At 34.9% G+C, this 21,197-nt stretch overlaps 4 protein-coding genes across 11 annotated transcripts; 1 reads left to right on the forward strand and 3 right to left on the reverse strand.

Annotated features, from left to right (window-relative positions):
* Positions 1 to 8,838: 8,838 nt before the first annotated feature.
* On the reverse strand, positions 8,839 to 12,931 carry Arf79f (ADP-ribosylation factor 1). Of its 4 annotated transcripts, none has more exons than XM_083081993.1 (5): positions 12,823 to 12,931; positions 11,246 to 11,419; positions 10,840 to 10,949; positions 10,510 to 10,635; positions 8,839 to 10,439 (listed from the first exon to the last, which is right to left on the reverse strand). In XM_083081993.1, the coding sequence occupies exons 2-5, from the start codon at positions 11,391 to 11,393 to the stop codon at positions 10,275 to 10,277; spliced, it is 549 nt and encodes a 182-aa protein (XP_082938119.1). In that variant the 5' UTR covers positions 11,394 to 11,419; positions 12,823 to 12,931; the 3' UTR covers positions 8,839 to 10,274. The 4 variants fall into 4 exon arrangements, with proteins under 4 accessions (XP_082938119.1, XP_082938118.1, XP_082938117.1 ...); XM_083081992.1 differs by having other exon boundaries at positions 12,602 to 12,885; XM_083081991.1 differs by having other exon boundaries at positions 12,539 to 12,885.
* Positions 12,932 to 13,900: 969 nt separating this feature from the next.
* LOC145961607 (tRNA (cytosine(72)-C(5))-methyltransferase NSUN6-like) lies at positions 13,901 to 19,030 on the forward strand. Its single transcript, XM_083082007.1, has 8 exons — positions 13,901 to 14,040; positions 16,257 to 16,637; positions 16,727 to 16,849; positions 17,192 to 17,387; positions 17,464 to 17,626; positions 17,827 to 18,037; positions 18,280 to 18,570; positions 18,672 to 19,030. The coding sequence occupies exons 2-8, from the start codon at positions 16,509 to 16,511 to the stop codon at positions 18,945 to 18,947; spliced, it is 1,389 nt and encodes a 462-aa protein (XP_082938133.1). The 5' UTR covers positions 13,901 to 14,040; positions 16,257 to 16,508; the 3' UTR covers positions 18,948 to 19,030.
* LOC145961610 (rac GTPase-activating protein 1-like) lies at positions 14,359 to 16,258 on the reverse strand. Of its 3 annotated transcripts, XM_083082018.1 has the most exons (7): positions 16,155 to 16,258; positions 15,953 to 16,069; positions 15,574 to 15,780; positions 15,343 to 15,500; positions 14,882 to 15,268; positions 14,661 to 14,784; positions 14,359 to 14,572 (listed from the first exon to the last, which is right to left on the reverse strand). In XM_083082018.1, the coding sequence occupies exons 3-7, from the start codon at positions 15,742 to 15,744 to the stop codon at positions 14,558 to 14,560; spliced, it is 855 nt and encodes a 284-aa protein (XP_082938144.1). In that variant the 5' UTR covers positions 15,745 to 15,780; positions 15,953 to 16,069; positions 16,155 to 16,258; the 3' UTR covers positions 14,359 to 14,557. The 3 variants fall into 3 exon arrangements, with proteins under 3 accessions (XP_082938144.1, XP_082938146.1, XP_082938147.1); XM_083082021.1 differs by lacking the exon at positions 14,359 to 14,572 and having other exon boundaries at positions 14,679 to 14,784; positions 14,867 to 15,268; XM_083082020.1 differs by lacking the exons at positions 15,953 to 16,069; positions 16,155 to 16,258 and having other exon boundaries at positions 15,574 to 15,794.
* Positions 18,874 to 21,021, reverse strand: LOC145961609 (uncharacterized). Of its 3 annotated transcripts, none has more exons than XR_014435660.1 (8): positions 20,880 to 21,021; positions 20,537 to 20,672; positions 20,202 to 20,463; positions 19,857 to 19,972; positions 19,584 to 19,778; positions 19,373 to 19,517; positions 19,200 to 19,296; positions 18,874 to 19,056 (listed from the first exon to the last, which is right to left on the reverse strand). XR_014435660.1 is itself a non-coding variant. In XM_083082016.1 (8 exons), exons 1-7 carry the CDS (start codon positions 20,897 to 20,899, stop codon positions 19,210 to 19,212), a joined length of 942 nt encoding a protein of 313 aa, XP_082938142.1. In that variant the 5' UTR covers positions 20,900 to 21,019; the 3' UTR covers positions 18,875 to 19,056; positions 19,200 to 19,209. The 3 variants fall into 3 exon arrangements, 2 of the variants coding, with proteins under 2 accessions (XP_082938142.1, XP_082938143.1); XM_083082016.1 differs by having other exon boundaries at positions 18,875 to 19,056; positions 19,392 to 19,517; positions 20,880 to 21,019; XM_083082017.1 differs by lacking the exon at positions 20,880 to 21,021 and having other exon boundaries at positions 18,875 to 19,056; positions 19,392 to 19,517; positions 20,533 to 20,625.
* Positions 21,022 to 21,197: the final 176 nt, after the last annotated feature.

Consider the following 21,197-nt stretch of genomic DNA (forward strand, 5'->3'; position numbering starts at 1 on the left):
TACGATAATTCTTTTCTCCAAGAAAAATACAACCTGAAAGTTTTTATCGATGCGCGTCTAATTTTTTTCCTTATTTATTCACTCGCGTTTCAAGACGCACGCGCATAGATGCGAAAAGAGATTATAAAGAGGTAAGCAAAGTGTAAAACATCAAGATGAGAGAGAAAAAATGACGAAAAGAAGCTACGCGTGCGCGCTCAGCAACACCATTGTTGCATTTAAAGGCGGGGAGGATAATGCTTTCGCAGATCCCATGTGATATACCTGCGGCATTCTTCGTCCCGTATAGCGTGGGGTATTAAGCCGGATGCGCATTCGTCGTGGACCATGTTCGCTCGATTCGTTTCTAAGAAAATCATCTTTTACCTTGAAACGAATTTTACGGCAGATTTTGTTGACGATTGCGAGAATCTCTCCGCGCTCGATCCGACAGGTTCCCCCCCCCCCTCCTCCCGGATAATTTTTACATTTCGATCGCGCCTCCCTCGCCCTCGCCTGTCGATTAATTGGACAGATGTCGTTTGCAAATCCATTTCCGAGAAAATTCACGCCAGTTGCGTATACTCGATGACGATTCCAAGTGACAAAGGTATGTCGCGCCTGCTGTCACGGGCCACCTCTGCGCGCCGCTGCCTTTATCGCGCGACGCATCGCACGACGGGACCGAGATATTCGCGCTCCTCCTCGCCCCGTTGGACCATCCATTTTTATCCCATACCCGACGTACATGCGACAAAAAAGAAGAGAAAAACTCCATTCTCCACCTCTACTCGAGATATATCTCCGATTGCGAAATAAAAAGGAAAAAGAGCGTACCTACGACCTACGACTCGCATCGGAAGACGCGACTTTCAATTTCGTTGGCGGTCGACATTGTCGTTGCGCGGAGCGCTAGGCTCCGGGGGTCAAAGTAAAAAGGAATCGCGATCGCGCTTCGGATCGGTCGCTGTTGTAAGATTGTACGATGGAATTTCATTTCCGACGATGCATTTTGCGTTTTCATACAATACAAATATAGCGCTCGCGGCCAGGAGAAAGAGACGAGTGAGACGAGCGAGACGAGCGCAATCGAGGAAAGAGATGCCGCAAACAGGAAGAAAGGGAAGAAAGAAGAGCTTGGAAAGAACGGTGCCGTCTAGTCGCGTTGACTATTCATAATCGAGAATGACAAATCTAATAGATTGTCGGCTCGTCGCTCGTCGCGTGAGTCGTGATGGGAGGTAGAGGGAAAAAGGGAGAAAATGAAGAGAAAAAAAATACAAGAATTTTATTCAAAGCAACGGATGTAACGCTTCATCGGATTCGGCCGCGCCGAGTCCTTTTTTCTCGGTCGAGCCCAACAATAATATATATCTTTTCTTGGCGAGCTGCGAAAGAGACCTGACACGAATCGAGTCAAACTCGTCTACGACAAAGACGCTCGCACAATACTCATTGTCATGATGCGAGAATCGAGATGCGACGGCGTGGAATGCGAGGAAGGTTTTAGTATGTATTGTCATCGGTGTATTTAGGATAAATGCGAGTCTCCCGATTCTTCCAATCCCTTTAAAGAGTAACGAACGCATTTTTAAATTATCCGCTGCGTAGATATCGGTCAAATCATCGCTTTCGTCGAGCCGACTAAATCCATCGTTGACCGACAGGATGTATTTAATTATGTATTTAACATGCAATTGGTTTTATAAAATTTAAAAATTTTTGAAAATAATTCATATATCCTACAGTTTCGTACAATATAACTTTGTAGCTTGCGAGTAATTTAAGTTTTGTGCAAATCTGTACAAATTTAAACAAAGACGCGACACGGTAAAGTTACGTATGTAATACGCGCCGAATTACGCCTCGATTAAACTTGACTAAATTGAAACTATAATGCAAAAAGAGGGGGGGGGGGAGGCAATTCTTTTTCAAAAAATACATTTATATCGCCAGAATATATGTTGGAAGAATAACCGAGCGATAGCTAGTAATTATACGATCGCCTAATTATGAAAAGCGCAATCTTTTTTCATCCTCACAATTTTATTTATTTACTTATTTCATTTACTCAAACAATCACGATCCTTTACCTTTCCAAATTAAAGGTAATGAAATAGCATAAAGTCGACAATAGGCGACGAGATGATACAATGCTACAAATACAATGAAATGCACGCTTTTCAAACGCGAATGCGAGTGGACTCGCATCGCATCGCCTCGCCTCGTCTTGTCTCGTCTCGTCTCGTCTCGCCTCGCCTCGTCTCGCCTCGCCTCGTCTCGCCTCGCCTCGTCTCGCCTCGCCTCGCCACGCCTCGCCTCGTCTCGCCTCGCCTCGTCTCGCCTCGCCTCGCCTCGCCTCGCCTCGCCTCGCCTCGCCTCGCCTCGCCTAGCATCGCGTCGCATCGCATCGTATCGTCGCGTTAAATTAAACCTAAGGTCACCTCGACCTCAGACTCGATATATCGAGAGCATGTCCTATAGATTATAAGAGAGGAAGCGCATTCGATGAATGCGCGGACTCGTATCGCGCGCACGCGATTGAGCTTCTCCTTCATCTTTGCGTCAATCTCAATGCTTGTGACAATCGAGAGGAAAAAAGAAAGAGAAATCTCGTTTGTCATTTGAAAATTGTCCATGTTCACTTTCTCACAAATTTTCGCTATCGATTACAATTTTTACCCTCGATAATTCCGCGCCTCAATTATTCATTGAATAATTCAAAAGAGGGACACACACACACACACACACACATGTATATATATATATATATATATATATATATATATATATTATTATATCTAATATGTAGATCGAGTCTAGCTGCGCACCTAGTTGTCGCATACCTTATTTGACGAGCAATCGACGAGAACACTTGGCTATACTTGGAAAAGTATGGCTCGACGATACGACGCCGGTTCGACGTGGCTCCGACGCCGGTATTCTCGTGAAACAAATCCGTAACGCTCGTTGCTCATTGTGCTCGGTACCATCAATCTTTACAAAAAGTTCCTGTAAAGAAAAAATTTCATGCACTCGGGTTCTTTACAACAAAGCAAAATCTTTTACAACAAAATTTACGGCGCGGCATTCCGACTTGGGCTCAACTTTAGCGTCTCATAATCCCGGCATCGAATGCAAAGACATTTTCAGCCAAGGTTGTTTCAGGCGACTCTCTTACAAATGATTTTAAGAGAAAGATTTTGACCAAATTTTTTATGCTGAGACACGCAAGTCAAATCCATAATGCGACATTTACGTTGTAAAATTTCCTTAAACTTTTATAGAAATACGACAAACAAAAGGATTCTTTTCAAATCCCCCTTCCTCTTATGGAATTTCTTCTTTCAAGGCGACGGACCTGGTTTTCAATAGGCTTTTGAGATCTCTGTAAAAATTTATCGCACATTTACAAGTCAGATGGAAATATTTTACTATATATTTCTTGTAAATAAAAAATTTTTTTGTTTTTTTCCGCGCTTCAATAATAAGATGTTAATTTTCTACATTTTTATATAATAGAGAGATATCGATACACACACACGCACATGAACCAATCTTTCGTTACAAGTCTATCATGTGTTTATTCGTATCAAAGTATGTGTCAAAATGAATTCTTGGATTCGTCCAAGTTGAAATAATGAGTGAATTTGTGCGATATTTTTATTTTTCTCTTGAATATCCTTGCTATATATTATATGTATATGTCTCGCGCTCGCAAGCTTTTTATAAATTTTACCTTTATACAAAAAACACGTGTGTTTTTAAAATGCTTAAAGGTCGACGCTTTATAGAGGCTGATTTTACAAAAAATCTGCAACATATGTATATATTCTGTATAAAAGTTTCTATTACACGAGAGGACAGTTGTGTCGGTGATACACGTGTAATTCTTTCGCCATCTCAGATTATTCCCAAGATTGCCCGTCATTCAAAAATTTCGCTCAATTAGTGCAAAACTTGGTGCAAACATTTTTTCTTTCGTCATCCAAGTATACGTATATTACAATTGTTCAACAGCAATATATTTATAATTACCGAGTTTAAATTGTAAATTCAAAAAATTAAAGATATATAATATTATTTTCAATATAAATATTTAAAACGGAAAAGAGAAGAGAGAATAAAAATGAAAACTTTAAAAAATCTTAAATTATTAAAAAAAACAATATTTTGAAAATTTGCGAAAACGAATAAAAATTTTATTGTTCTCTCCAAGTATATTTTAGAAAAATTAAAATATATTTTTATATCATTTAAACGTGCGCGTGTGTGTGTGTTGCGCGTTATGTCATTTTTATTATTTCTCCATAAACATTTTCTCTCATTCAATTTTTAATAATAACAAAATTGACGGCGATATTAATGATAGCCGTAGCCACATGGATTTCTAATGGCAGGGGCATGTGTAGCGAGGAATACGTGTCATATACACGTCTCTCGCGTATATATATATATATACATATATATCTAAACAGACTATAATAATATTACACTATAAATACATTTCTCGATGGCGAGACCGTATGCAGGCGCCGGGCGCCGGCGCCGACACCGGCGCCGATAGCCCGGCACCGGCCGTGTACATTACATACGTCCAAGACATTACGTACGTATTCTCGCTCCTTTATTCACCTCTGGCCCCTTTCTTTTTTCTTCTCTCTTCTGCTCCTTTATCCCCTTTACGGCGTCGCGTTGCTTCTTTTGCTTATGCGCGCCTCGGTGTGTGTGTGTGTGTGTGTTTATACATGCGTCACTAGCTTTCTTAAACTGTGACTAGATTTGATTGCAACACTATGCGTTGTAACCGACTCGGTTCGACAACTATTTCGTCTCATCTTCTCTTTTTTTTTAATCATTAACGCGCGTGCAAACGCTTCCAGTTTCGATTCCTTTTTTTAATAACAATAACATCGATAGTGAAGAAATGCTTGTCGGAGGAAAGGGAGAGAAATATACTAGAATTTATCGAAACGAATATTACACATTTTTCACATCATAAATAATAAAATATGTTAACACGAGAAAAAACGTGTAAAATCACGTATATACAAAAATGTGAAAATGTGCGAGGCCAATCTCTATTGTTTAGAATTCAAATATAAAATAGATAAAACAGAAATGACTGTCGTTGTAAATTGAATTGGACACAAGTGCGCAATTTCCATTTATGATCGTGTTGTCAATCAAGGAAAGGAAATGATGCAAAATTCAATCGTATAACTTTTGATCAAATCGTTTCAACACATGTACATGTATCCATAATGTTACAACTATTTTCTAATATCTCTCTCTCTCTCTCTCTCTCTCTCTCATTCATACCAAAAATGTGCCGAAATATTTACAAGTTGAACAAGTTGATAAATTACAAGCTTATACAACTGCGCAATTATGATTCTCCACGTTTTTCCCTTGACGTATTGTCAATTATGATAATCAAACTTTGGAAAAAAAAGTGTTATTCCGGCAGAGTCCTACGCATTTTTCTATACAATTAAAATTTAAAATATATTTGCGAGCCAATTTGATTCTTCGACGAGTCTTGCGCAAAAAAAATATGTAAAATGAATATACGACAAAAAAATGTTGAAATCGTTTTGACGAGCAATTCCATAGTTGTGATTTTCTCTTAGGTAAAGTGTTGGATTAAATTGGTATACATCTCTCTCGCGCGTGGTAAAGATGAAGTCCTCTTTTTCTCTCCTCATTTCTAATGCATTACGAGATTTCTCGACAACTTGCACATTCGACAATTATTCGTGTCGTGACAAAATGTAGGATAGAATTTGGTAAAAGTATGCGCAACGCGCTACACGTAATTGTCAACACTAGCATACGCTAGTGACGCGCATGAATTGAAAAATTAATAGTAATTGCAAAGAGAGAAAGAGAAAATTCCTATAGCGTATTCCTATGCGCCAACACCTCGTTTTATCCGATGCGTAAAGCGAGATTGGATGGGGCGAGTCGGCAAAGATGAGTTGTGGAGAAAACGGGGTGGGGACGGGGGTTATTCTTTTCACTTCCCTTATTATTCGAGATTCCATATTGGACGCAAGACGCAACAGATCTCGGCGCGCCGCATCATTACTGCATTATTATTCAAATCGGAGCTACATCACCTCTACGCGAGTTGTGTCATTTCTGTGCAGAGTCATGCGACGTGGCGCCAACATTCCCATCGTTTAACGATATGCGTGCGCCTACTATAAAACGTCCAGATATCAACGTGCGGGTGTTTTTTATTTTTCTTCGCGCGCGCATACATAGACATACGTATACATGGACATACAAGTTTGCGCGTGCGAGCTACGCAAGACTCGGATATAAATTACATGTATATTTAATGTGACCCGAGAATGCGGGAATACCATCAAGTTTGACTCTTTGATATGGGACGTACGACGTATAGGAAAAAAACGACACCTCTCTCTTCGTTTCAGTAAATACATGTATGCCGTTGATATTTAAATTTTATAGCCTTTTCCGATTAGAATTTATGATAATCATATGATAATTGTGGCGTCACGATAGTCGCGATACTTGCAATAATCGCGATATTGCAAAAACACGTAATCCTGGCTGTTTGATCAATCTTGAGAAACATTGAAAAATAACTGACAACGAGAAAAAAAATGTAGCCGAAAAAAAGAGAAACGCAAAAGTTTCCTTCTTTTTACAATTGCAGTAGAGCATGATAGATTTTTAATGTAAATAACATTTAAAAATTAGAAAATGGATCGCAAGAATATGTATGTCGGTTTGTGTCATACTCGCTACTGTTACGCTTTCTTGTGCACAATCACACAACTTACATACACGTGTAAAAGAAACACATACTCAATTGTGTCGAAAGAGAGAGAAGATAGATTATACATATAATTAATTATTAAGAATTATATAATTATAATGTTTTATCGAGATAAAAGACGGATAAAACTTTTTATTTAAAAACATCACATTATCTTACATGACTTTATCGCGACATATTAACGCTCGCGCTTTCTTTTTATGTATATTGCAAATTATCTTCGGTTCAAAAAATCATCAGTTTTGATTGCTTTTAATAGCAAATTTATAGTTATGTCGTGGATATAATTTCTTTTTAACAAAAATGTCAAGTAGTATTGAAATTGAAAAATTATTTATTTATTTTTCAACAATTATGATGCGTCAATATATAGAGATAAAGAAATATAAGTAATAAATATATCTTTTGTGTATTGGTTTTTAAAAATTAAGTTTGAAGAAAAAAAAGGTTGCCTATATATAATCACATATCAAATTATTGTATATATGTGTAATTATACATAGAGAGAAAGGGAGAGAGAAAATCATCTCTTAAAAATTTTTCGCGCTTATTAAGAGAAACACCTTGTCTATTTATATAAATTATATACATATTGTTCTCCGATTATATTACACAATAAAAGGGTAAATGACGCACGCATAGCGTGCGCTTTGTAATGTGTAGTATTGAAAAATGGACGTTTACATATATATGTATGTATCTACATATATGTTGGTGTTTTATAATAGTAATCTCACACACACACACACACACTCTCTCTCTCTCCCCCTCCTTTCTTTCTTTTCCTCTCTCTCTGTCTGTCAATGGCTACGGTCGGGGAGACGCTCTGGATGCTTTGAAGCGTTTGATTGACCAATCGGGTTAAAGAAATCTTTACTCCTTTTGTCCTGAATGGTCAATCAAACGCTTCAAAGCATCTAGAGTGTCTTTTTCGATCGTCTATCCGAAATTATATGTATTTGAATTCGAGGATATCGAAAAGCCATTTCCAATCTAAATCAAAATCGATTACAGAGAGTTTATACTGAGGTTTATAAGGATTTTTCTCTCTTTTATAAATATGTAATGTATGCGAGCAATATAGCTGGGAGCGGAAATAAATTAAATGATGCACGTGAAACGCGCGAGACAATTGCATCACATCTGGTCAGAATCTCGCAGTCATAAAAACGGATTTGATTTACATATATGTGTCATACAGACTGCATCGAACGACAATGAATATCTATCAAACTAAACGACAAGATTGTGATTTTACCAGTTACCGTGCGTGTACGTTATCGAGCGAAAGAGATGGTTCGTTAGAGATCAACCGTTGCATCGCGTAAACCATAACTATAAAGGATGTAACGCCTACAAATGTAACAAAATGTTTAATCTTTCTTACAACGAATTTTTTTTTTCAATTTTTCATATAAATTATAATTATATACTCTTTCATGACCGAGCATACATGTTACATATAATGTATTAAATATAAATTTTTTTCATTTCTTAAATAAAAACTTTCATCTTTTTTATTTTAATTTCTCAACAACATGAAACACAAGTGCAGATTAAATTTCTACTTTTTTGAAAAAATTTATTAAATTTTCCAACAAATATTTGCGTAGACATGTGTGTGTGTGTATACACGCACGCACGCACACACATACACATGCCTATACTAGAGAGACTACTAGTTAAAATCGACATAACTGATATAATTGTGCGACATGTTTCATGATTAAGCTATAATCAATTAAAGAGAGAATCTTGATGTAAAATTAATAATGCTACCCCGACTTGCCGTTTTTTCTAGTGAAGATATGTAACATCTTTAATAGCAAATTTTAGTTATTGTGCGTGCTTGCTGATATTAGAGTATCATCGTTTCAGTCGCTTATCTCGCGTTACAAAAACATCCATTCATCGTCCCCTTTGAGAAAAACCGCCCTCATTATGTTTACCTTCCGTTATATAAATACGCGTGAAATCTCGAATAAGAATTTATCAACTTAAATAAAGATTAAAAAGACTATTCATTGACAAATAACATATAGACTACGTAAAGCACAATTACAATATATTTCACAAATTGTTTAAACATTCATACATAATATGAATTTTCGCATATGACGAAAAGGCGATTCAATGAAAATGGGGGAGAATTAGCTCGTAAAAACAATTACCTCAAAGACGGGAAAAATGTTTGGACATAGAAGAACGACCGCGAATTAGCGTCATAATCGCTGGCGTATATAACGCTACAAGTCCAAAGTATGTATCGAATTCCAGTAGTTGCGAGGCCTGAATCTCTTGGCAGATAGCTCCAACCCTTGTAAATTAGTCTCTGAATTTTTCCGTCACATTCACTGCACAATTTCGGAATGTGTCGAGGATATATTCTAATTTATCTTACCAAGGTGCAATAAATAAGTGTGATATCTCCTCTATAGTGAGATATACATAGTTGGATAACTACAAGTTTGATGGGATGAGCAGGTGAGAAAAGGAAGAGGACACACCTGCCACAGTCAAGAGATAACCATTCGTATATCTTTTGTTTTCTCAAGTTTTCTATCGCCGAGAATATATATATATATAAAAAAATAAAAAGAATTTAAAAAATGAATTTTTTTACTATATAACTAGGAAATATATATAGTTAGTCATTGCACCGTTTGCTGCAATCACTTTCTGCGTTTTCGTATCAACCATCCTGGGCTGAGATGAGAGCGACTTTTATAAATGTAATGTGGACAGAGCAACATTCTCTTGTCTATTGATCACATTTTATCGTATTTATATAATGTAATGTACAATATGCAGCTACATTATGATAATCGGTATGTCCAACGCATTGAAAACTGATAACACTGTGGGTACTTTATTCGTTTTTCATGTTTTTGAATTTTCTTATCGAAGGTATCATTTAAATTATTCATTAATGTGTATCGTATGTTTCAGAATTAGGTACTTTAATATAATTACTCCCAAGTTCTCCACATTTTCGTGGTATCTCTGTGTAAAAAGTTGTGTAACTATAATGCTAATATAATAATAATAATAATAATATAATAATAATAATAAGATTTGCGCAAGGCAATAGTCCGGTGTGGCCATTCGATCATGAGCCTACGGCCTCGCTCGCCCACTCCTCTCCCCCCCAAAAAATTTGCCTAGACAGACAATTCTCAGTAATGAACCTTCTATACATATACATATATAGTTATATATATATATATATGTGTATATATATATATATATATATATATATATATATATATATATATATGTGTACATATGTATATATATGTATATGTGTGTGTGTGTGTGTGTGTATGTATCCACTATTCAGGATCGGAGATCTTGCAGTTTATATTTTGTTTGTTTTTTATAATGTATTACTCATTCATCGCAAAGAGCCAAGGGGGGACAGGTGTGCAGCTGTTTTTGTATGATGTTAATATAGCAACTGAATGTTGACAGAATAATTTCCCAATTAGCGATTGGCATTTTTCAGCTGATTGGAAAGCCAATCGAGGCCTTCGTAAAGTCCGTCTCCACTTGTGGCACACGTTGCTTGGATATACCAATTACGATTACGTAGAGAATGTAATCCCAACTTGTCAGTGATTTCTGCTGCATTCATTGCATTTGGCAGATCCTGAAATATAGTTTCTTTAATATCGTCTTTCGCTTAAATTTCTTGTAACACTCTACGACAATTTACTGACTTGTTTGTTAGCAAATATGAGGAGTACCGCATCTCTCAGTTCATCTTCCGCAAGCATTCTCATCAACTCTTCGCGTGCTTCGCCAATACGTTCCCTATCGTTACTATCAACGACGAATATCAAACCCTACAGCAAATGAAAGATATAAGGGACAGAATAAAACTGATACAACCAAAATATTCATGCGTGACATCAAAGTCAAATCTAAAGTTAAATCTATCCGATGAAAACAACCGAAAGAGAGATATAATGCACTTTTATATTTGGAGTAAACATGTTAGATACATTAGAATCTAACGCCATTTTGTTTAACATTAATAAAGAACATACTTGCGTATTCTGAAAATAATGTCGCCAGAGCGGTCTTATTTTATCTTGGCCACCTACATCCCACACGGTGAAACTTATATTCTTATACTCGACTGTTTCTACATTGAAACCTAAAAAATACATTTACACGTATGATATTCATATATCTTATACATATATTTGTAAATTATCACACTTTTACATTTGGCAGAAAAGTTGCAAAATACATAATGTTAACACACACACACACACACACACTTTGCAATAAATAAATTTTTCATTACTGTTATAAAATACCATAATTATAGTCATGAATCAAATATAATCAAATATAATCACATGTAACATTATTTTCCCTTTTTTAATTGCTTTTTATTATTTAAATTTTATATAACGACACGAGAGAGAAAGGGATAGATATATTTACCTATAGTGGGAATTGTAGTAACAATTTCCCCTAATTTTAATTTGTACAGTATTGTGGTTTTTCCCGCTGCATCAAGACCCACCATCAAAATCCTCATTTCTTTTTTGCCAAAGAGGCCTTTGAATAACGTCGCAAACATATTCCCCATGATTGGTATCGATTATGTCAAAGGATCTGAAAAAAATATATTACAATACAATTAAAAGATATAATGTATATTTCTATGAAATATATAAAATTATCTTTTTCTCACAAACACGTTTGTCTTATAAGGAATGAAAAATTACAAATTGTCCCATTACTTTGTATTATATTCTACTTAAAATTTTAATGATATACATAAGTATATGTATGCGTGACTAAAATCGAGCAATATAAAATGTGACGCAAGTGTATAATATTGTTGCGCATCGAAAGAGGTGTACGCAATTTTTAAATTGTAGAAATAAATTTTGTTGCGCAAAATAAGAAATTGGATTGACACATTTGATATTATTTATTTTGCGCATATACTGCGCGAGTAGCGTGAGAAAGATTTATACATATATATATATATATATGTGTGTGTATATATATATATATATATATATATATATATATATATATATATATATATGTGTGTGTGTATATATATATATATATATATATATGTGTGTGTGTGTGTGTGTGTGTGTGTGTGTATACATGTATATGTAAATGCCCTCTAATGCAATTGCGACTACAAGTTACGAGGAAAGAGTCGTACGTTTTTCCTTTGTTTCCTTTTTTTTTTGGTCTCTCTTCTCTGCCGTGCGCGGATAAGAAAATCGAGGAAAGAGACGACAAATTTGATGGGAAAAAATCTGAAAGGGTAAGAGATGGCACGTGGGCGAAGACGAGAAAGAGACGGCGGTTAATCGACAAAGGCGCGAGGCGCGACACGCGTAAGTCGTCTCTCGAAACGCACACGTATGTAACGTATAGGTAATACACAAGAGTGTCCGACCGCGGCATACCTTGGCGCGTACACGCCGCGGTACAGCAATCGCCGCAATTTGGCGTCTCGCAAGAGCCTCGCAAACTAACCTGATCGCATTAAAGAGCCCGAGACGAAACGATCGGATTAATCGAATCGTACGCGCGCGTACTCGACTCTCGACTGTAAAACTGGAAGGAAAAAAAATTGAGAGAAAAAAAAGGATCACGCACGCAAGCACGCACGCACGCACGCACGCACGAGATGCTCACGCTGCCCGCTACCTATCGATTCTCATTTTAATACATCGCTACGATTATCGTCAATGGCTAGCGTACCCTCGGGGATCACTTATAGACCTCTCTGCTGACAATCTATGCAGTTTTAAAGGGTGTTCGTACTATTTAAAAGGCCAGTGGAGCGTGATACTGCGAGCGTGGCGGAGGATATTGTGCGGTTTGCGAAGCCACTGCGTACACCCGGTTGTCTGTCACCTTCGACCTACTCCCCAGTGAATCGTCGAGGGTTCTCCGCTCAAAGATCCATTACCCAGAGACTTGCTCTTACTATCGAGTTCCCTGGTAATGCCACGTTGCACATATACGCCACTTGCGCTACTTACGTTTCAGTAAAAAAGATTATTTTCACGAGAAACGATAAAACATAAAACCAACACTCTCTCGAAAAGTACCGTATGTCAAAATGGCGGACGTGGAAAGGATTCATGCCTTATGCCACGTATAGGATCACCGGGCCGTCGCGATTGGCCCGACGAGTCACGTGACGTGTGAAAATTAACATTGGTACGCGAGTACTCTGATAGATGGCGATGTTGAATCGGAAATTTCGAAATTGTGTCGAGGCGTATATGTATGCGGGTATTGCGGGCATTGCCGTCGAGCGTCGAGTCGAGAGAGAGAGAGAGAGAGAAAGAAAGGCGAAAGCTTCTACACTCACGTCTATATGTAACATGCGTCTTTCTCTACGTACATGAAAACGTATAATTGCGTTTTTAATTCTTCCCCCCCCCCCCCATTTCCCATGTTATTTCTATCCGATTAGTTTTTGCTGCGTTAAATTTAGTCTACAAAATACAGCGGTAATTGCGGTCAAGTTACACATTACGACAAGAAGAACGAAACAAACGTATAGACCGATCGACATTTTCAAATATATTTATATTAGACGTTTTTGTATACGATATATATAAAGAAGACTAAATCGCGCTATATATCAATGGACAGAAACATAAGAATAAAAAAAGGAACCGGATACAGCGTGTATTTAATAAATTGTACACGCACCTTGCTATATTAATAGCGTTTTGTGCTACACAGAATGTTTGCAATCGTATAAATTATATGGATGGATGAAATGGCGACAAAATAAAATGAATAGTACGATGCTTTCTATTATTTGTTTTTACTTGTCCCGAGACAACGTTGCCCGTCCATCCTCTCTCGCCATGTTCCTCAGGGCGCATTCACAGATTCACACCTTGGCGCAAAAGCAGACATCAGAAGAGTGGAAAGCCAATCGGAACTCGCGCTGGTAATAAGCAGGGTGTAAGCAGTACATTAGAAGAGCAAAAAGTAGAAATTGTCACTACCAGCGCGAGTTCTGATTGGCTTCTGCTGTTCTGCTTTTCTGTCAAGATGTGAACGCGCCCTTACACTGCGTCCTCTGTGTGAGCTCTGTGTCGCTTGCTGAAAAACGCCCAGAGTTTGCACAAGAATAAATAGAGCAAAGAGGTTAAACAAAGTTAAAAGCCAAACAAACTCCGAGTGAAAACGAAACGGACGCGATGGTGAAGAGCGCGACCGAACCGATCTTGGAAAAGGTAATTTCTCGAAAAACTCGAGCGAGAAATGAAACCAAATATTTCGAAATATTAAACGATACGCTCTACTAATGCGTTGATTTATTAAGGCGATGAAAATCCTAAATTTCCAATGTAATCAGATGTAAATGGATTCATCAAGAGAAGAATACATGTATATATATAAAACACAAAGAGAAACAAGATTTTCAACATTGCAAAATGAATTCTTCTTGAAATATTGCAGTATAATCAAAGTGATTCAATTATCCGCAGAATTCATGTATTACTACATAAAACAACAATTATAAAAACGGTCGTGTAAAAGCGTTTACTAAATACATTTACTAAATACGTTTATTAAATATTCCCAACATGATATATAACATTTTAAATAAGACACATTACAATATATAATTATACATTTATGAACGACATGTGAAATTAATAAGGTTTAATCGATTAAATTGCAAAACTGGATCCTTTTTTTCTCAATATTGCTCCACTGCAAAGTAACAAACTTCAAGTTCCATTGGTTTTACTGTTTGACAATCTAAAATTATATTGCAAGGATATTAAATTACAAGAGATATTAAATTTAAAAAAAGCGTTATTATTGTTATCATTAGTAGTACACTTACAGATGTATTGTGTAATATTGCTGTCTTCTTTCCACATGGAAGCGAAAAAACTTGCGTCTTACATTCTGCGTGACACACAACAGTGCAGTCTCTACATCTTAATATTATCTTTCCAAATCTGATTCTGACATAAAACAAAAGAAAAATTATATAACTGCATTATATTTTTGTTACATGTTTCGTCACATTTGTCTGTCGCAAGTTACCTTTGATCAAATTACCTTTTACTGCACAAACTACATGTTTCTGGTTTAATAACTATCTTTGACACAAAATTATGATTTACGGGCGCTTCTGTATTCAATGGTTTAGAATCGGTATTTTCATTATTAGATGTAACTTTCATTTTAAAAGCAGTATACGTATCGTCGTTTGCCTTAACTCTTGTAGTTGTTGCTCCATCGGATGAGTTAAATTTTGCAACTTTATCTAATGTGTTGCATTGTTCATTTACAGAATAATCATCGTAAAGCTTATACTCTTTCCACTTTCTATTTTTTTGAGCTTGTATAATAATATCGGTATCCAAATCATCTTCCGACTTTGATAAACAATTCAAGTCGCTTAATATCGAACCTGTCGAATCCATTTCTGCTATTGTGGTCAGGCTACAAATTATTAAGTTGTGTAACGCAAGTGGGATCATTATATCACAGATACAAAAATAGATAAATGTACTTACTATCCATCGGATTGTTTCTCTTGGACGTGTAGATTATTGCACATTTTGAATTCAAGCGTAGGTTTGATAAGAAATTGTAATTTCTTTCTTATTTCTTCGTCCAAGCTCGCTTCCCCATCATGGAATAACACTTTTCTAACTGTATTAATTTGACTTTCCTTTTAAACAGATTTATACATACAAATAAATATCAAGTGACAGCGTACACAATTTTTATAGTAATTAACTTACCAATAAATTTTTATAATGCTCAACTACTCGACGTTTACGTTTTTCATCCTCCAAATTTCTTCTAGCATTAGATAGTTTCTGATTAAGATTTGCAATATTTTGGTGAGCCTTGTCTAAATCTAGATAAAGTTGTTGATATTCTTGCAAAGGTAGACGTTTCATTTGTGACATATTAGTAGCAGCTGCATTACAGATATATCATTGAATCTGAGTTTGAGATTAAAGATAGATTTATAATTACACGTTTTTTTTTTTTTTTGATATGATGTAGAATTCTTAATTTTAAATATAATATTTTATATTGATATATACACACACACACACACACACACACACACACACACGTGTACAACATGTAACAAAGAAGCGATTTACAAACCTCCATGTATCTCATTGTTGCTCACCAAAGATGATGACATTGTGTTGTTTCATAAATGCTATCAAATATCTAATGTTCTTTTTTTCATTGCACGGGTGGCGACACAAAGTTATGTAGCTATTTAGAAAACGAGAATTTGAACATTTTCAATTCAATGTGCAAAGGCATTTAACAGTTTCTGCTATTAACAAGATTAGTTTACCTTTCAATCTTGCCAAACAGTTATATAATGGGATATTCCTAGTTAATTATCCATTTAAAAGATTCTCAACAAAATATATTTTTCTCTCTCTTTGTTTTTCAGAACTACAGACGTTGAGTGTATATATAGAGATTGCTGATGATTGGATCTCTAAAGATATATTATATATATTATATTAAACAATGTTAAAAACTTACTCAATTGTCCAATAGTTGAAGGGCAATTACACGCTGGTCTTACATCCGTGTCACACAGCTCTGTAAATATAAGTTGTTAAACACGAAAAAAAAAGCGAAAAAAAAAAGAAAAGGACATACGTATATACACATACAAATATACATACACACATATATAATGTTGGAACAATCTTATCATTTCGAAGAAACGCCGTTTAAAAATAAATCCGAAATATACGACGAATTGATAGCAGATTTAGGAAAAGTTATCACTAATGACGGATATTTACAAAAATGTGAAATTCAGGTATTTTAATACAATTTTTATAGCTTTCTCCTTGCTACTTTATTAATTAGGATAAAATGTATCTTTTTCTACAAATAAAAAAATTATAGGAAAAGGTCAATGCTCTCTGCAAATGGATGTGTACGACTCCTAGAAAAAGTATTTATAGATTAGATCACTTTTCCAATCATTCTGCAGACAATCTGCAGAAACTTTGTAAAGCATTAAAACAGGTATGTTAGCGCAATAGTTTGAATAATTTCATAATTTTAACAATGCTTTATTATATAATTATTATTTAATATTTAATAATTTATTTAATACTTTTCCTACGAAATTGTAAGAAGCAGCAATATATGTCAATTATTTCAGTGTCAAAACTTAATACTTTTAGTATACTTTGAGACTCATTATTTTTTTAATCTTCTCTCTCTCTCTCTCTCTCTCTCTCTCTCTCTTATAAACTTTATTAATTACAAGGAGAAAAATATATTTTTTTTTTTTTTTTTCAATGTTTGATATTTTACTTGAACTATTCTATATCTGTTTACACAATAGAGCTTTACATACATTAGGTTGATAAACCAGATCCGTCTATTCACTTTTTACCGGATCTCCCAAACGGGATAGTCGCTGTCGATAGTTGGGATTCATCGGTATCTCTCGATTTAAAGAGATATCCAAACGAGATTATTGTCGATGCTATATGTGGTGCAGCTGTACTAAGAGGGTCTCACATTTATGCTCCTGGTGTTATTGGGATGCCGAATGGTAATCCTTATACATATATAGCATTCTCTCTGTTAATTATGTAGCCACAGGAATTATTATTATAAATTCACTATAGGTTTAATCATTAATTGTAAAGTTAGCGTATTCGCCGACGTTACCGGTCATTGTAAAAAAGGCTTAATTAAACCATACCCAGATAGCAAGAAGATGTATTTGGGTAATGGCATTCTTCGACAAACTAGGAAAGAATTATTTGGTAAAGCTGCAAAAAATCCATGGTAAGGAACAATTAATAATGATGAAGAAAGAAAGATGTAAGCTTACTCTTTGTTATATTATAATTGGAGAATTTCTCCATTCGAGCTGTACAAATGTTGCTTCGTTTATTTTCGCCATACATGATTGAGTGTTGCATTACGACAAAATCCCTTGTATCATACATGTAGTATCAAAAATGATGCTGTAAATTGTCTTCCAGCGGTATTGCAATAATTATGAGTGATGTAATCTCACGAGTTCCACAATTGAATACAGATAATGAATTTTTGAGACCATATGCACTGTTACAAAATTTGCCGTCTATTATATGTAGTCTAGTCTTAAATCCCCAACCGGGTGAGACAATTTTGGATATGTGCGCTGCACCTGGTAACAAAACTACGCATATTTCGTTTCTTATGAAAGGGCAGGTAAATACTTGGAAAAAAAAGTTTATTTTACGGATCATATCAATGCAGATAACTGATCCTTTCTAGCTATTTTTTTACACTTTTCTTCTTTTTAAAAAGTTGGAATTTGAGTATATATTTATTTCTTGAAATGATGAGAAGAAAGAAAGAGAAACTAGATATAGAGAGTACGTGTAGGTAATGATGGTATTTGTTCTTTTAATAATTTTATTTTTAATTATTATCTCTAATATAATTTCTAGGGCAGGATAATAGCATTAGAGAAAAATGCAGGTAAAGCGAAGCGATTTAAGGAAAAGTGTAATGACGAAAACATTAAAATATTTTGTTACGATGCTACAAAGGCTGTCGTCGAACAAGGCAATAGTTTCGTCGGTAATACCGATACACCCCCATTTAAACAGGATCACTTTGATCGTATTCTCTTAGACGCACCATGCAGCGCATTAGGTCAAAGACCGCAATTGCATAATACAATCACATTGGCGCAGCTTCGTTCGTACATTCCCTTGCAACGAAGTCTTTTTTCTGCCGTAAGTCGACAAATTAGTTTTTATGCAAACGGACATTCATAAATATGTGTTGCGTATGTGTATGTGTATATATATATGATTGTAATAAATTACATATACAGGCCGTCCGTCTCTTGAAACAAAACGGAATATTGGTGTATAGTACGTGCACTATTACAATAGCAGAGAATGAAGGAATCATTGCTTGGGCATTGAAACAATTTCCAGAGTTAAAATTAGAATCTGTTACAGATCGGATAAAAACAAATAGATATGGCCGTCAAGGATACACCATAGATGATCTAGTGAATGAAAATGCGAGAAAAGTATGTAGATTTGATACTGAAAGTACTGATTCTGTGGGATTTTTTATTGCATGTTTTAACAAATGTTGCTAGTATAATTAAGTGCATTGAAACTGTACATTATCTGTATATCTAAAGTTATTTCGTTGAAAAATAGACTCTTGATTGCAAGACTCGATGAGCGTATGTGACATGTTTGAACCTGAAAATGAAATTGTCACCTTTATACTTATCAGTCCTTTATGATAACAATTGATTTAAAAGAGGAGAAATATACGTGTATACGCGTGTGCGTGTGTGGGCGCGCGCGCGAAAGAAGGTAGAGGAACCCGCATGTATATGTACCTCTTATACTTTACTGTTGCTTGTACGCGATTCCATCTCCAATGATCTCCGTTGTTATCACAGAACAATTATCACAAATTGCGTACAATGTCTCTACCTAAGTTTAGAATTTTTAAACAGAAAGAAAAAGGAGAGAGGAGATTTATTTAACAGAAAAGGGTGTAAAAATTTACTATTTTCATTATCATTTACATGCATTCCGTGAGTGTCAGGAAAGAAATAGATGTGTAGATATATGTACTCTTGCGACTTAAGGGTAAAATATGCGGGCCATATAGCAAAAGATGGTAGAATTAGCATATTGTCGTTAGTCACATCCTGAAAATACGATACGAGTACAATAATCTTTATGACTGTTAATTATGTAAGCATTTATATTTTTACCTCGATATGCATCGAGCACCAATCGATTTCGCTCATAATGAAGAATCTTCCATCGCCGCCGATATTTTTAACCATCAGAGATAAAACAACTTGTTGATCTACGTGACACCCTCCACAATCGAAGCTTTTCAATTTCTTGCAATACAGTATACTCTCTCCAGATATGTTTGATGCGTTACTACTTGTATCGGTAAACTGTAAATTCATTTTCACTTAAAAAGAAATGCAGATTATTCGGGATATTATTCAAAAATGAATAACGGAATTTTATACCTTTTCGTGAAAATTTGTTTGTGTAAATAAAATTTTCGCAATACACTTTTTATTTTTTACCATAGCTTTTGCATGCAGTTTTTGTCGCGGATGTGCAAAAGACGGGATACTAGTCACTATAATGGTTAAAGGTATATATATAAAAAAAAAAAATTTCCATTTTTCTTTTTTCCCTACGTATAACGCTATTATATTATTTTTGCTTATTCTTTGTACTCGACTCAAGTGCTTAATTTTTATACTTTTTGCAAATAGACAAATTTTATAAATTAATTTATTAACGAGAATACCCCTATATGCTTAGGTGTATTCTCCTATATATGAGTACTACAATTATAAATTTACTTTGTAATATCGGTGAATCACGATATCCGCGTAATTTAATAATCACCGAACGTCCTTGTTGTACATTTATCACTAACATTTCTTCGGGTTGGTCCAAGATGTCACAACGAAAGAAAATAATCAATTTTACATGCATTCCTGGGGAAATGCCACCCGTTTGTCCTTTACATTCAATCATGACATTGAATCGTGAGTGCATAGGCCGTGCTGGTAATTGAAATCTAGCTAAAGACGTACTCACATTTTGTAGCATGACAACTTTCTATAATGAAGAGTGAGAATATTATCTTTTAAAGATTGTTTTTCAATATCTACTTATCTATCCACCTACCTACCCGGTATAATTTATTCGATTCATAATTGCGAAATTCCACAAAATTAGGGACTGCAATTAAAATTGTTTTTGGTGTTTCTGTTTTTCGAATATTTCTTTTTGATTGACTAACCAATGAGGCAATTGATTCGATTTTTCTGAGTGACAAAAAGCATAATTAATACACACACACACACACACGTATATACACATGTGTGATAGTGTCTAATAAAATTAAATTATATATTAATATAATATAAAATATATATATATATATATATATATATATATATATATATATATATATATTGTAAAATTAAATTATAAATTAATTAAAATTATATATAGCTAAGATAAATAAGTACCTGGCATAAAATTTTGTCATGAGGATTATGAATGCTCCTAACAATAGGATTTTATTAAGATATAAAACTTTAAAAATGTATATATCAGCTTATGAAAACTTGTAGTTTTGCATTCATTGGATTAATATAATTAAAAGTGATGTTTTTTTCTTTATATATATATATATATATATATATATATATATATATATATATATATGTATAAATAAAACTATAGGAGAGATAAATTTGTGAACCAAGCATACACAAACTTAGGAGAAATATTTGACACATTATGCTGTAAATATATAAAAATAAAACATAATCAACTATATATAT

This window comes from Camponotus vicinus, unplaced genomic scaffold, assembly GCF_025532165.1.
Source record: "Camponotus vicinus isolate PSW18456_S1 unplaced genomic scaffold, iyCamVici1.0 SCAF_11, whole genome shotgun sequence".
In the NCBI taxonomy this organism is placed as follows: domain Eukaryota; kingdom Metazoa; phylum Arthropoda; class Insecta; order Hymenoptera; family Formicidae; genus Camponotus; species Camponotus vicinus.